Raw genomic sequence first — 16,359 nt, forward strand, 5'->3', positions numbered from 1 at the left:
AAAGAAAGAAGCTACTGAGTTGGATGGATGGCACTGTGAAAAGGATCTGGGAGGAGATGGGGGAGAGAAGCCACTATCAATTCAAATATATTGTATGAATTTTCAGTTAAAAAAAAAGCTAGTCTTGACGAGGCTCTGCTCGGGCAGTGTGTGCCTAGAGCTTTGCTGGAGCCTGTCCCAGTGCTCAGGGTATCCTGATGGCAATGTGTTTGCCATAGTTTCATATTTCAATGAGTCTCTGAAACAACCCAGTATCTAAAGTATTTAAAGTGTGGAGACTGCAATTTGTAAGAATTACTCATTTTGACTTTGGTCCATCATTTCCATTGCCTTTTGCATTGAAATATTTTGACTTTTTAATCCATTATTATAAATTTATTCTATTTGAAGAATCTCTGAAATGTTTAATTAAGAACAAAAATAGTTCTTTAAAATGGACAGAACGCACAAGGGATCAGAAGCTGGACCTCACACTGGCAGGGTCTAATTATAGCCCCCTCAGAAGCACCAAGTGGGACTGAGGAGTTTGTCAGTGTCTCAGGAACTCTGGAAACACTTCCTGAGCATGACCTAGGAGAAATCAAGGAGAAGAGAGGTCTTGTTCCGTGAGGACACATGGGAGCCTCTTGCATTCCCATCAGTCTTTCATTGAGGAGAGCTCCGAATGCAGCTCCCAGAGATCTCCGTACACTGGAGCTCATGCACAAGAGAAGGAAGGCTTGAGCGAGTGTCTGGCCCGTGCCTCCAGGGAGCTGCACATGGGGTTAGGAAGATAGTGACAATGCAGTTTAAGGACACCGCTCAGAGCCTATGAAACAAAGTCCGTATGCAGGCTCTCAGGGCAGACGATCCCATCTAGATGTGGGACTCCTCCCAACTCTACGTCCTGTCCTCACAGAAGCCCTGAGACTTATGGATGCTTGATCTGCCCACATGGTCCCTAAGCAGGTGATGTGTCCCTGTTGACCAACTTCAGAGGGACAGAGTCAAAGCCCTGCTCCATGGCCATCGTCTCAGCTTTAGATAAGAACATGGGACACTCAGGACAGGACCTAAGAAACCATCCTTCAGAACCAGTGCCTGAGCTGAGATGATACACCACTCCTGGAAGGCCAACCCACCGAACAGCTTCAGGGCAGCTTGGGGCATCTCAGGAGTTCAACATGCACTCATGTCTTCTGTAAAAACACACTTCTGATCTTATTCCACATGAGCAGGACCATCTGAGCTCTCAGATAGGGTTTTCCAGTCTCAATTTCCAGATAAGAAAGGGGCTACTAAGAACGCTGACCTCAAAGGCCAGGCTGCCCAGAGCTTTGCCTTTGGGCGTCTACCGCAGGCCCTTGTGGAATCGGGGCCATACTTGTGGGCCCCAATGTATAAAAGGGTGAAATGAAAGGTGGCACTGAGGATGGTACCATTAACAAACGGGGCAGAAACAACCATTTCTGGGATTTGGAAAATGAGAAAGAAGCAGGGAAGTCTGAGAATCCGGGCCTCTAGTCACACACGCGGGATGCAGGTGACCTAGGGAGGACACATCTGCTTTAGTGTTCTCTCTGCACCTCCACTTCAACTGCATCCAGAGTAGCTACCATATGTCTGCTTTCTCTGGGATCGTGAGCTGACTCAGGTTAGTGAACCTCCTCTTGAGGTTGCTCTCCAGGATATGTGGGTGGGGCTCAGTGACACGAAATTCAGAACAATCTGTAATCACCAAGTCCAGATCACAAGTCCTGTGTGCTCAGCGGCATGCTGTAGTTCTGGGGGGCAGGTACCACCCACGGCTTCACCAATAATCATAGCCACAGAGAACATGGGATGCACTTGTCACCGAGAGGCTAATGGCAGTGATTATGCACAATAGAACAGGTGGGCAGCACCACCGTGTCACTGTCCAGAAAAGAAATCTGCTTTCTCAGGGAGTGGCACCAAGTGATGCCACACAGCAGAATCAGGCCATCAACTGTGTGCATCATGGGGGACAGGAAGGGCAGAGGTTCCCTCTTCCCACATCTGACCAGGGTTTTGCATGGGCTCCTGGGGGCATAGTAGGTCAGAAATGAGCTGGCATCTGTTCAGACGGGAGGAATCCTGGCCTCAACACCCTGCTGGTTCTTCCCTCAACATTGTTTCACTCTGCAGGATGCAGTGCAGGCCCCTTTCCATAGTGTTCTGACTGTGCTAAGGGGCTGGAGTCCAGGCCAGCACCCCAGCCCAGAGCTGAGACTACCAGTAACAGGGTTGAAGAAGGTAGGAGGCCAGTGGTTGCCCTCTCTAGTGGAAATGTCAAAGCAAGTGTGGGGAGCAATGGAAGGCTGTAAAATCAGACAGATGAAGGCCAGCAAATCCCAGCTTTTCTCCAAGCCTGAGTAATCCCCCACCCCCACTCGCCGTGCATGGCATCAGTGCCATCAAGCTGGAGTGAGAGGCATGGTATCTTGTCTGGCTCACGGGACACATGCAGCTCTGAGGTTGCCATGCTACTAACCGCTGACCAGTGTGCAGTACTGTCAACCAGGGCAGACGCTACTAACTGCTGACCAGTGTGCAGTACTGTCAACCAGGGGAAATGCGACTAACCGCTGACCAGTGTGCAGTACTGTCAACCAGGGGAGATGCTACTAACCGCTGACCAGTGTGCAGTACTGTCAACCAGGGGAGACGCGACTAACCACTGACCAGTGTGCAGTACTGTCAACCAGGGGAGACGCGACTAACCGCTGACCAGTGTGCAGTACTGTCAACCAGGGGAGACGCTACTAACTGCTGACCAGTGTGCAGTATTGTCAACCAGTGGAGACGCGACTAACCGCCAACCAGTGTGCAGTACTGTCAACCAGGGGAGACGCTACTAACCGCTGACCAGTGTGCAGTACTGTCAACCAGGGGAGACGCTACTAACCACTGACCAGTGTGCAGTACCGTCAACCAGGGGAGACGCGACTAACCGCTGACCAGTGTGCAGTACTGTCAACCAGGAGAGATGCTACTAACCACTGACCAGTGTGCAGTACTGTCAACCAGGGGAGCATTCTCAAAGACATGACATTTCTTTCATTGAGTTTCACAATCTTTTGGCTTTGAATTATAAATCTCAATAAAGGAAAGCAATTAGTCTGGGGAAAGGAACAAGTGGGTCAACTCTCAGAATCAGCACTGCTAATACGGTTGATGGGAGGGCATTTGTGACAGACAGGAGGCATCAGTGGCTGTGCTGTGCCTGGCTACTTACTGACTCTGTAGTGTCTGTGTAGGGAAACAGAGCACCTTACTGAGCAGTCGGCATGTGTACACATACCTAACTGTGGGACTGCAAGGAGCTAAGTCCTCCTCGCAGTAAGAAGATGACCCAGCCTGAGGAGGAGGATGAGACAAAGGTAAAACACAATGCCCAAAGCTGCCAGAGTTTGTGGAGCCAAGCAGAGGTACAGGACTGAGTGTGGATGCACTCCCACGAGGAATGCCCACATCACCAACAGTTACATTCTTACAGGAAGATCTACTCTTGAATGTGGTACTCTTAATCTTAGAAATGGCTGGGTAAGTTCTGTAGCTATGTCTGGAGAGGCTCTTGGCACTTGGCATGACTGGCCTGGGGTAAGACACCAGGAGCTACAGACACAGCCTCTGAGCTTATGAAGATTTCTGGCACTCTGTCTACGGGATATGCTATCTATGGGCTCAGACTAAGAACTACTGAACCAGCTCCCCAGGAGCCCCGTCGGTGACAAAACCGTAAATAGGATGAAAAGATCCAGATAGCAAGGAGGATTCATGGCTCAGAAGACCCTGGAAGCGCTAGTCTGTGGCAGGTGTAACTCCCTCTCAGGAAGCTTTACCACCAAGACATGCTGACAGGCAAGGAAAGCCGGCCTTCCTGGGCCTCCAAAATTATGCAGAGTCAGCAAATCCCAAAGGCCACAGCAGCTCAGGGGCCAAGCGGGACTGGAGAAGCTGCACTACCACGGAAAGGAGACCTGTGGAGAATGCTGTCTGTGTGCGGTGTCAGCGAGAGGAGCTTTATGGCCGGCCGAGCACCTACCTCACTCTCATCCTCGGGGGCGCTGTAGCCACAGGCATCCATGAAATCTGGAAATGTCTCCGACCACCCATCACTAGTGCAGTTTTTGCTTATGTTTCCTGGAAAGTAAATTTCAGATGTTTGGTCTTTGAAAAGTAGCCTCACGATGCAGGGCTATAAGACTAGTTGAAGCTGAAGCCCTAATCTGACAAGCGACTGAGACCACCGGGAAGTCCTTCCTCAGTTGCCCTGAATAGTTTCCTCTCTGAGACATGCCTGCCAGGCCGGGGAGACACAAGTGGACACACTGTATCACAAGATAGTAAAAGCAGAAGCGAGTACTAACCACAGTTGCTGAAACTGCAGAGCTGCTATTCTGCAGCCTGACCAAGACCTGTTTCTGTGTCTGTTAGAGTGGTGGTGGCCAGGCCCAGGCACTCTGGAGCTAGCTTTCTTCTTTAGCTTTCCATCCTCGCTCCCCTTTCCATCTGGTCTGCCCCTCACCCTTAAATGCCTAGGAAGCAGTGTAGTGCAGCTTTCATGAGGCTCTCAGTTGGAGGAAAATACGTGCCTGAGATTTAAATAGCAAGAAACATTGTATTTGTGGTATTCCTATTCTCATATTTACGGTAAATTCACAAATGAAGCATTCACTCTATTTACAAAGAATGTGGCAGGTGACCACACAAAGCAGAAAGAGTATGAAGCTCTGGACAGACCTGATGGGAAAGGAGCAGACAAGGACATTAGTGACTTAAAGTGACCAGGTCAGATTCTTAGTCCAGACCCCAAGAACACATGTCTTCCTCCTTCATGGAGCTTCTGTCCCTTGTCCAGGCCACTCATAGGACCCACAGAGTATAGAACACTTCAGTTTAAGAAGGGTCTTCCTTTATAAACCTCTTTATTCTCAGAGTGCACTTGAGAGGCAGATGTGGTTACCATTGCTGTCCTCATCCTACAGCTGGGAGACTAAGATCCTGGAGGCCGGGTAATGTTTGAGCCTGAGCAGGAGATAGGGTTTCTGACTCAAAGGTGCTGCAGTATTTTCTACATGGTGAAGTTCACCTGTTCACTGGTACCAAGCAGTCAGCAGGCACCGGGAACTCGTCTCTTATCTGTTAATGGGCATTAGCAGTTCCTTCTAGGCTGGTGATTCTGAAAGGAAACCCACAGTCTCCAGAAGACTCTAGGTTCCCATCTCTAATCGCCTTCTCTGGGGAACTACTGCTATCCTTCCTGAGGACCCAGACTCAGGTTGCACCTCACCTATCAATATTCAGGGTGAACTATCTCTTGGCACTCCTGGCCAAGCCTCTTCTGGAGCTGTTGATGTCTGAACTGAATGAGAATCCTGAGAATGACTGAGCTTCTCTAACGTGACCATAAATGAGCAATGCGGTAGGTTAGAGACACAGCTTCCCTACACAGTCAGTAGGAGACCAAGCCTCCTCTCATTGCTTTTCTCTGTTTCAGTCGGCCGAATACCCCATTTTAAGCGTCAACATTCTCATTCCTTGAAGTGTTTTGCCCCATAGTATCTGACCAGAAACAAAATTTCCGGTTTTCCAAATCATTGTACTTCCCTTGTTGGAGTAATGTCTTCTAATCTGTACTTTTCTAGGTAGATTCCTCCATGTTGTGAACACATGGATCCTGAGCCATGTATGAAGACTGCATGAAAACCTGGATCCTGAGACATACAGAAAGGACAACACAGTACAGTGGGGCTGAGGTGGCTGCAAACTCTCTCCCTGAGCTTACAACTCCTGGGAATCTCTCTCAGGCTAACAGTAACCTTGTCCCCTTCTCCTAATCTCCATTATCACTCCTGCACATTTTTCCTGCTTTAACTGTGGAGAGTGTGTCACCCAGCTTTTCCCTCTACATTTGCCCTGCTTGCCCATCCAGACTTCAGCAGATGAGCTACTCCTGCTTCCTTAAAAGAAAACTCCCCACCATGAGCCGGATGTTCTCCTGCTCCCTTAGCACCAGGGGGCACATAGCTACCAAAGAAGCAAGGCCCAGCTTCTTGTTACTGTGATGGAAAAGCTTACCCTCAGATACAAACATCTTTGAGCCCAGGAATCAATGCAAATATCATACCTGGTCTGCTGTAGATGTTGCTGAACACTTTGGGGCAGGGCACTGTGACAGTTTCTCCAATGTCTGCAGGGCGCCAGCATGTGATATTGTCCCAGACACCACTGCAGCCTGGAAGGAGAAGCCAAGAATTAGGTGCAAGTCATGGGCCATGAGAACACACTGCTTAGAAGGGGACAGGAGAGTGAGTGACCATCTAAATGCTCTGCAAGAAGGAAACTGCTCGTCACATAGCTGTCAAGGCATTTTTCTATGAGATACAGGGTGCTGTTGAGATAGGAGTAGCTTGGGTGCTCATCTGAACACCTCTGAAGAAAGCACAGGCCTGTGGTCGAAAGCATGTGAATAATTCAGTGTGCACTGTGTACTTTTAAAAGTTTTATTTCTTTTTAAGCTGACAACTAATAATTGTATATACTTACAGGGTAGCTGAGATGTTTTGATACAATGTGTACATTGAAGGAAGGGTGGACATTTAAAATTAACTGTCTTAGTGTTCTGGTTTAAATTAACTATAGTCACCCCTCTATTCAGTAGGTCACTAGACCATGTTTTTATCACCCGTTTGAAACTTCTTGCCATCTACACAGCACCCAAAGTTGGCCTTTGGTGACCCCATTCTACATTTTGCTCCACGAGACAGACTTAGATTCCACAGAGGAGAATTGGGTGGTTCTTGTCTGCTTCAGCCTGGCATATTCTACTATGCATCAAGTCCTCTGGGCTCATCATAATATGGCAGATGGCATAAGTTTTCTCTTGTATAATGCTGAACAAGATCCTATTGTATTTCTGTACCATGTTTTAAAATAAAAGAGGGAGTGGTTACTTTTTTTCTGTTTTGCACATTCAGTGTGGTAAACTGGGCTCCTCATGGTATTGAGTCTTGTGGAAACCTAAGTGTGGACTACTCCAGGGTGAAGCTAATGGTCTCGTGAGCTGAGCCTGGTTAGAGCAGGGCTCACCAGTCAAACACGTTAAATATGATCAGACACCTAGGACACTGAGTGATGCTTTCCTTTGGGCTTCGGCTGGCTGGGTTTATTGATCTGGTTCTTCCTGTGTAGTTTTCCTAGACATCCACTTGGGAGATCGACTATACTAGCATTAGGGGGGCCTACAAAGCTGGGGGTACTAAGTTACTAGGTCTTCTGACATTCTCTTAGCTCCCGTTATATCTTCCCAAGGGATTTTTATTAGTTTTATAGAGGCATGAGCTTCAGCTTCACTTCCTTCAGTCTATTTTCCTGCTCAGTGAGGTTAGGGGCAGATTCTGCAAGTCCAGCAGTTACTGTGGGTTCTGTCCATGGCAACCTGGGCTTGACCACACTCATGCTGGGCTGTGGGTATGGCCTGATGTGCCTAGATATTATTCCCCCTGAATGGATTGCCCTGGAAGGGCTGACCTCACCCCAATGGAGTGATGTGAGAGCTGTATGGCTTAGGGAGGCTCCTTGGTCGTGTCCACGGTGTGCAGTCAAAGACGACACTAGCTGATTTGGGTAGTGCTTCTGACAGGACAGCAGCATGGAGGGACATCTTTCTTCCAACATTCAAAAATTTCCAAGTTTGAAATCACAGAAGCAAAACTTCCTGGGGAAAAGAGGCGGAGCAGGCTTGCCCTGACAGTGCTCACGATGAACTCAGTTTGTACAGCCCTGTCATCTCTTGTCATCTTGTAACAATTTCAAGGGCTGAGGAGTGAACGCTCCTATTCTGACAATGTCCAAAGACCTCCTGACCAGACCCTGAGATTGGATACTTAGAAACCTTCTAGTCCTGTCCCAGAGTCTTCATGGACCATTCTCTGCACTTCCTACATAGCTGTCCACAACAAGCTGTCAGAAGTCCTCCTGAAGATGATATCCAGAGGTTTCTCTACTGCTAGCAGCAGCAGAAACACCCCTGGATGTCATTTTCCTGCTCTGGGAGGCGAATGTGAAGTCTAAAGCAGGCCACAAAAGTCTTGGAAATGAGGTTAGGAAACATTCTGATGTAGCAGATGGGGCCAGGGGGGTGCACCTCACCTCAGCCTTCTCCCTTGGGCGCCTGTCCCATCTGAGCAGTGAGGCTGGGGGGGTGCACCTCACCTCAGCCTTCTCCCTTGGGCGCCTGTCCCATCTGAGCAGTGGGGCTGTGAGTGCACTAGTGCTTTACTGTGAGAAGATGAGAAGGGTGCAGAAGAGAGAGAGATCAAAAAGTCATTGCAGCTTACTAATAGGAAGGAAAGTGGTGAGGGCCTCCGTCATGGCAGCTCAGCTCAACCAGCTCTTGATGGAGACATGAGATAAGGTCAACTTTTTATTATAGAAAGTGTTTTTTTTTCTTTTGTCTTACCTCAGGAGGAACCAGACAAAGTACTTCTTGTACCCTGGCCATTCCTTGCACAGAATTTGCTGTGGCCAGAACAGCCATCTGGCAGGACACAGAATTAGAGTTCCTCTTGGATTCTATGGATGTGATCCCAGGAGGAGAGCCAGGAGCAGAGCATCTCCTCTTGAGAGTGCCCTGTAAGTCCTTCAGACTCATGCCTCCAGTAAAGCATCAAAGGGACCCCCCATTTTACATATGATACAGCTGTACAGTGGCTGAGCCAACAGCCCCAGTGGCTACCCTATGCTGCAGCCTAGCATTAGCCTGCTCAGAAACCCCTCACTGGAGCTGCCTCCGTGTTATCCACGGACTGAATGCTGCAATGGCCCTGCAGGCCATCTTGCTGGGGCAGCTTAACCTTGAGGAACACATAAGCAAGCTTCCAGATAGCTTTCTCCTCTCAACAAGTACCCAAGATCCAGCTGTCATCTCCGACCCTCCCTACTCCTGATGTTTCTTCCCTGTACCATATTGCCCAGATAAGGGAGAAGGACACAGCATTCCACAAGTACCACCTACTCATAAACTGTAGACAGGGGTGCAGAGGGAAATCTCAGATCTAAGTCTTGCTCAGAGGTCTGTCCTTTAGGGCCTTTACCTTGGGTCCTCCATGGGTCCACTCATCACCACAATCTCACAATACATACATGGAAAGAGGTCATAGGACTTTGTTTTACAAGGAAGAATATCATTTATTGTCTTCCCATGTAAGCAGGTTCTCACATTTGTCATGTTATGTGTGTAGAATATGGATATTTTCATTGGCAGCATGATATTCCAGAGTCTGATTTTAACAGTTAAATCCCCATTTTCAAGTCCTTAGTATCCATTATGTTTATGAAATAATTGATAGGAAATATAGTAATTAAATAAAGAAGAGGGATAAAACGAATGCCTTTTAAAAGGAATTGCAGTTCTTTCCTAGTTGAAGAATAATTTTGAGAACACTAGTCGAATATGTAAAGAATATCAGCATAATCAACAAAGAGTATGTAGAGAATCAACATAATTCTCCTACAAATAGCAAATTCAGGTACAAACCATTAATAGATACTAAAACAGATAATGCTGACTGCTTCTGAGGCCCTGTCGGTAAGACAACCCAGGAACAGAGCCCATACTAACACATCCACCAATGTTCATGTTTGCTCCTTGTGCAGGGCATATCTTCTTAGGGCTCTTTGTGTATGGTGTACCTGTTCTATGGTTCACCTTCCTGGAGCTCAATGGTGTGTAGTACACTGATTTAGGGCTACTCTGTGCGGGGGGTGGGGGGCATCTTTCCAGAGTGATTCTGTGCAAGGCACATCTGCCCAGGGCACAACTGCCCAGGACACCCCTTCTTGAGAGCTCACTTGTGCAGGGTATTTACTGGGGTCCCTTGTGCAGACACACCTGTCCAAGGTCCACCTATGTTAGGCACAGCTGTGCAAGGGACACCTTCCTGGCGCTCACATGTGCAAGGTGCACTTGTGTAGCCCTTTGTCTTTGCCCCAGTGCCTGTTGAGCGAGGAGGTTACAATTGCAAAGCAGCAGAGTTTCGGGAAAACTAATCATCATTTTTGCCATCAAACCTACCGATCCTCTATGCCTGTCATCAACTTAAGAGACACAGAGCAGGATGGAATTGGAAATTGAATTGGGAAAGATAATTTTCACAAGTGTTTTGTCCTCTTCTGAACTATGCCAATCTATTTTGACCTGAATTGTCTCAGACTCCTGCTTGTTGGCCTCACAAAGACACTATGCTGTCTTGTTAAGGAGGGTGCTCGTTTCTCTGCACTGTGCTCACAAAAAGTAAATTCTCAGTGGTCTTCCGAAGGAGCCCTGGTGAAGAGGAGCAATGCAGAATCAGGATGGCTGCTTCCTCCCTTGACTGCTCAGACCCAAAGCCCACAGGGTTGGCCTAGGCTAGCCTACCCCTCAGGCTGCTGACAGTGTAGAGGCCAAATCCTAACTGTGTGGAATATTTACCCTCGGCCTTGTTACATCTCCTGGAGCCTTGCAGGCTCAACTGAGGTGTGACCCACAGACATTTAGCAATGTTTTCATCATTACTTCACTTTGGCCTGAAGCTCAGAAATCTTAAATAATACCACTTTGGGGTGCCTAGTGTTAGTGGGATACCTGTGCTTCCACCTGAACTGACCATGCAGAGCAAATGCATTAGCTCCTGAACAAGCAGCATGATTTCAGATGTGGATGTTCTCTGAACAGCTGCTTCCCAAGCTGGCAAACTGCTGGGCAAACTTTTCTCCGAGTTTGAACACTCCTATGTGAAGGAGAGACTTACGGGGTCCCTTCCCGTAGTGATATAAGCAGTAAGCAATTTCTTGGTGTTGCTACCTGAAAACTGTACAGGGAATTCCAGTGTTGCTGTTTTACTCATACTCCATAACGAATCCTAATAAACTTACTGGATCGTCAAGCTGGACTTCGGTGGAATGGCTTCTTTTGCCTGTTGTTGGTGCCCTATCCAGGCTGACTATGCTTGTTCACAAGGTCCATACAGGCAGTTTGTAACCAAGGCTTTCTGTCTTAATGTTCACTGTACACAAGGCTCCAGAGCAATAAATAAATCTACACAGGAATCAGGATGTGGACCACCTGGGTCCGGATTTCACAGTGCCTAGGAATGTGAATGCACTATGCTGGCTTTCTCTGTAGATGCTGGCTGCTCAAGTGGCTAACTAACAATTCTTCTGAGTGCTCTAGAGTCCCAGTTAGCTACTTTGAGGGTAGAGCACGGTTATAGGAGTCCTGCAAGGGAGACCTCCATCCTTTTCTTTTGTTCTAAGGGCGTTTCATTTGTTCTTAAAATATTGCCAGTGAGATCAGTACTCCATCCATGCATTAGCTCATCTAGGTATATTGCCAAATGCCATTTTAGGAAAGCTGCAATTAGGAATAATGACAGTAACTGAACTGGGAGAGAAGCACAGCAAAGAAACCTTTTGAGGGAAATACCCAAGGCAATAGCCTGTCAAGACCAATGAACGAAGTGCTCTTTAGAATGTATGCTCCTCTCAGGAGACTGTTAATGTGGCTAGAGATGATCATACACTGGGGCTATTCAAAAGATTATTAATGGGACAGGCTTAGGGTCTGTCAGGAGCCTAAGCATCCAGCATCCACTGAGACAGATGCTAGCCAGCACATGGCTCCTATCTGACTGTAGCTTTTAGATGAGTTGTGGATAAGCTGCTTATACATCAGACTTTCAAAAGAGAGTCTGCTGTGCTTGGTGCCACACTGTGTCTCCCAGGAGCGTCTTGACAAGTTCTTCCATGCAAGAAAGGGTAGCAGAGGCTTCGGCTGGGGCGTGCTGGTAAATGGGACCACTCTCAGTATAAGAGAAATGACCCAATCAGGTCAGGACTGACAAGCCAGGATCCATGTGTTTGGAGTGCCACATGGGTTCTGCGCAGAAACCAAGTAAAATGCTCAGATTCTAACCAGGGTGTGGCCAGAATCTCATTCCCAACCTCTAGGGTGGAGGATTAGCGACCAACCAAGGACTGGAAACATCATTTCCAGGACACTGCCTGAATAACTGAGGAGTCAGCTCACATCAGGCTTCTAAATCTAAAGCAGCAGCTTTATTCTGGGGTTCAGATGGGTTCCAAAGGTGGGGACCAGGTTCTGGAACTTGAACTAAGTTTGTACCATGATTCAGACCAGAAACAACCCAAGCTGCTAAGCTAAATTATGCTGAGGGCATAATCTGCTCCCACATAAAATTCTCCAGAAGCTTTTCTCCAAGGTTGGCTGTGGCCCAGGGCCTGCTATTACCTAAGGGAGTTTAAGGCTGGGCAGAGTTGGGAGACGTTTTATACAGCAGCAGATCCCATCTGGAGGCTACATCAATGGCATGGGAAATCCTGCCAGGGGATCGCAAGATAATCTCCCTCAGATTTATGAGCAGGACCATCCCAGTATATCTACTAGTAGGGCCTAACACATCTAAGCTGGAACTGACCCAGGCAAGGAGACCAAAGTGCTGGATACTCCAGGCAGTTGTGAATCCAACCCCTCGTGGACGCTAATGCCAAGCCACCATTCAGCTGTAGCCAGGACAGAGTGGTACCAATGTAGAACCAGAGGACTCTCTGCTTTCCAGGGTGCCTAGGCCCTGGAAGGCTGGCAGTCAGTGACCCCATCCTATCTGTCTGGGACGGACCCCACTCCTCAAGGCTAGTTCTGAGACTTCAGTAGTTCTGCTCTGGCCTCTGTCATGAAGGACTGGCATGCTCCAGAGATGACTGGGGCCCTGCAGCTGGAACCTTCCCTTTCCAGCTTACTCCCACCCCTCTTTGCCTAGGGCAGAGTCTGAGTACTATCACTTCCTGCTGCCTCCTGCTGGGCATGGCCCCTGCCGGATCTCCTCCACCTCTTCCTCCAGCAGTGCTCCTGCACAGGAACAGGCTTAGACATTCCCACAAAAGGAGATTTCCCTGAACTTGAAGCAGCCTTCTTCCATGGAACATCCTACGGGTGGCACTGCACATTCCAGCCGGCAGGCCTTTCTGTTCTTGTCTCCTTAGAGTTTGGCCTCTAGCTTCCCGATCTGTAGAAATGGCTTTGGGGAGCTACTTTTGCCCACCAGTTCCCACAGGGAACATTTTCATTTCTCCTCTGGAATGCTTGTCATGTTTCTTCATTTTCAAGGATGCCCTGGCCTTCCTAAAATATAGCTCATCCTGAGACGCTGTTTCTCCAAAGCCCTCAGTGGATCTCCACCCTCAGGGCTACAAAACCATTCTGCTCTCTCCCCATCTATGCTTATGCTCCTAGCCTGATGCTACCACCCCCTCTTACTCCTTGCATCTGAGTTCAGCCTGACACAAGTCTCTCATGCCAGTGCCTAAGCCCCAGGTAGAAATTCCCCCTCTCCTTCCTTGGAACTCCCCGTACATTTTGGTGCAGGAAAACCATGTGTGCATACTTTTATCTTCCCAGAGTGTTTTAAATTACAGATTAACCTCCTCGAGTGTTCCCACGGGGTATAGCACAACTTCATGGCAGGCATGCATTGCATTCTTATCCACAATGTGTGGTCTACTGCTGCTCTCAGGTCTTCTCCAAGCAATTTCCATCCTCCAGAAAGCAGGCCACTCAGGTAAGGTTGGGCAGCACACCCTTCTGTATCTGAGAGGCACAGACTGTGGGGATTATCTGTGTCATCTTCTGTGGTGTCTCTCTAGTGACACCTCTCACCTACTCCCCTGCCCAGGAGTCTTAATGCAGGCCCAGAGACGTTGGAAAGAGGTTTATGTAAGGGGCATAATGGAAGAAGCAACATGGAAAAGTAAGCCAGATCTAGACCTTAAAGAGGAAAACACAGGGCACTGCCTGGAACCTCAGAAGCCAACACAGTCCAGGAGAAGAAAACACTAACTTCAGCAGCAGGTGGTAGTGAGCTGGCAGAAATCCTCATCTGAGAGGCAGCTCTGCCTGAATACACAGGTGAAGGAACCAAACAGGACTTCGAGTCTGGGAGGGAGTGGACTTGGAGGTCAAGTGGCACTCCTGTCTTTGAGCAGACACTGAAGAATGAGGCCATGCCCTTCTAGAAAACGCTGCTCTGTCTCTAACAACCAATGGGTACAGAGGTAGGAGACGTCCAGGGCCTAGAAAACCCTTCTTCCTGAACTCACTGTCCTTACCCACATGTCTTGGGCTTCTGGGAGCAAGCCCAGGGCCCCTCTTCTATGACCAAGCAGAGAAAGTCTCAGGTACCATAGGAGTGGGCACCCCCTGCCCCCTTCTGAACAGCATCACTGGGGCCCTGCAGTCCCTATCCACTGTGACAGACTTGTGACATGCCCTTCCTGGACCTCAGCACCTGGTCGAACTGCACAGTTTGGTTTTCCTCTTGGTTCAAGTTTTCTCCTCATGGTTCAATCCTCATGGACCAAGAAGAGCTGCACCACATCGGTGGGCCTTGCTATTTACTGGGTCATGAGATTAGTGAGCTGAGGTTAGTCAAATGCCGGTGAGATGTTTTATTCCTAAGAACATCAGGGTACCATTTCTAATAGCAAAACTTTGTCATTCTTCAAAAAGTTCAGTCGATAGAAAGGACAAAAGTAATGCACTAGATATTCTATAAATTTGAAGGCGAATGTGAAGCCGACACAGTCTCCAGACTAAAAGAGAGAAAGAAGATCAAAACGCAGAGCAAAGCAGGCACGGCTGGCTTTCGAGGGCGCTGTGCACAGGCACTGTCAGTCTCACGGGGCAAGGGAGAACGGGTATGGACACGCTTCTCGTATTTTAACATGTACACACTTTAACAGTACCATTCTGTGTACATAGTCATTAGTGGCTAACACTCATTTCTATTGTAAAAATGTTCACTGATTCCTTTAGCAAAAGCTAGTTGAAATATTTTTAAAGGCACGGTGTAAAATTTGGTGGATACACCAGGACACAGATAGGCTCTCTTTCTCTCTAAAGAACAATAGGGTAGAAGGACTAATGATCAGTCCCGTGGTCATCACACACCATGCCTGGATAATAAAAAGGTGTCTCAGTTTGTTGAGGGTTCACCTGTGTGAGCTGCTTAGCCCCTCCATGGGCACCTTCTGAGGAGACACTACCTGCTCATGTCCACTTCTTTCTGAGGATGTCAGATACAAACAGCATTGGGCACCAGAGAATGTATTTCTCTGAGCAGAGTGGCAATTAAAACACTGTCCCTGCTGGGCGGTGGTGGCACACGCCTTTAATCCCAGCACTTGGGAGACAGAGGCAGGCGGATCTCTGTGAGTTCGAGACCAGCCTGGTCTACAAGAGCTAGTTCCAGGACAGGCTCCAAAACCACAGAGAAACCCTGTCTCGAAAAACAAAACAAAAAATAAATAAATAAATAAAACACCTTCCCTTTGGATGCTCAACTCTCTGGGATTTAATGACCGATTGTGGATGCTGGGGATTCCTAGGGTGGGGCTATGACCCAGATGCATAGGCCTTGGCTCTGAGAGGCTTCAGAGGCGTGTAGGAACCCTTGCACACTGTGGGAGGAGCAGAAACATCTGTCGCTGGCCCGACATCTGCTATTATCATGAAGCTGTGGCTGGCTACTGTCAGTCAGCTTGCCAACAGGAAATAATCTCAAGACCCACACAGTTCCTCCCACAAGTCCAATACTCCATGTTTAAAACAAACCAAGGCCCACTGCACAGCACCTTCCTTGACCTGATTCTAAGCTGACTGTAACCATCACAATTTCTTTGGTGAACATCACCTAAAAATCGCAAGAATGGGGTTACCAAGGCATGTAGTCTAACTTTTGTTCTGTTAAGCCCTAGATGACCACAGATGTAGATATGAGGTGATGTGGGTTCTTATACTGACTTCCTGGAGGACATTCCTCCATTCTCAACCATCCGTGAACTTAGGCCCCATATCCACATACTGTCAAGATTAAATTTGTCTTAGCAATTAATCAAAATTGGAATATAGAACTCCAAATAACCCCACAGCTTTCCGAGTCCTCAGTACAATCTGTTTTAGGATGGACAAGTTTCGTAGGGATTTGTTACACCCTTTTGTTCTGTTTTCTTATTCATCATATAGTAAAATGGAAGAGTGCCATTTCAGGACTGTGGGAAATTATTTTGCTAGCATTGAAGTGCTTTATTCCTAACTCCTGATGTTCTTTTACACCAATGCCACACTGCTACGGAGTATGAAAGCAGCTCTCACAGATGTGAGGAACTTAGCAGTGTCACTTCTGACTTCATGAGGCTGCGTCCTGAGGCCTCATCCCACCAGAAGTGCCCCCTCAGCTCTGGCTCCACACAGCCTCTGGCGTCCATTGCCCACAGCATCTTCATCCTGGTAACCTACTGCTA

General features: G+C 48.0%; 1 protein-coding gene across 1 annotated transcript in view; it reads right to left on the reverse strand.

The window, feature by feature from the left end:
* Nucleotides 1–16,359, reverse strand: part of Vipr2 (vasoactive intestinal peptide receptor 2) — an 81,367-nt gene that overhangs the window by 60,298 nt on the left and 4,710 nt on the right. The window contains exons 3-4 of the mRNA XM_075948077.1: nt 6,131–6,238; nt 4,046–4,143 (exon numbers count right to left, since the gene is read on the reverse strand). Of these exons, the coding sequence (XP_075804192.1) occupies nt 4,046–4,143; nt 6,131–6,238 (206 nt within the window). The remainder of the gene's footprint in view (nt 1–4,045; nt 4,144–6,130; nt 6,239–16,359) is intronic.

This window comes from Microtus pennsylvanicus, chromosome 14, assembly GCF_037038515.1.
Source record: "Microtus pennsylvanicus isolate mMicPen1 chromosome 14, mMicPen1.hap1, whole genome shotgun sequence".
Lineage (NCBI taxonomy): Eukaryota > Metazoa > Chordata > Mammalia > Rodentia > Cricetidae > Microtus > Microtus pennsylvanicus.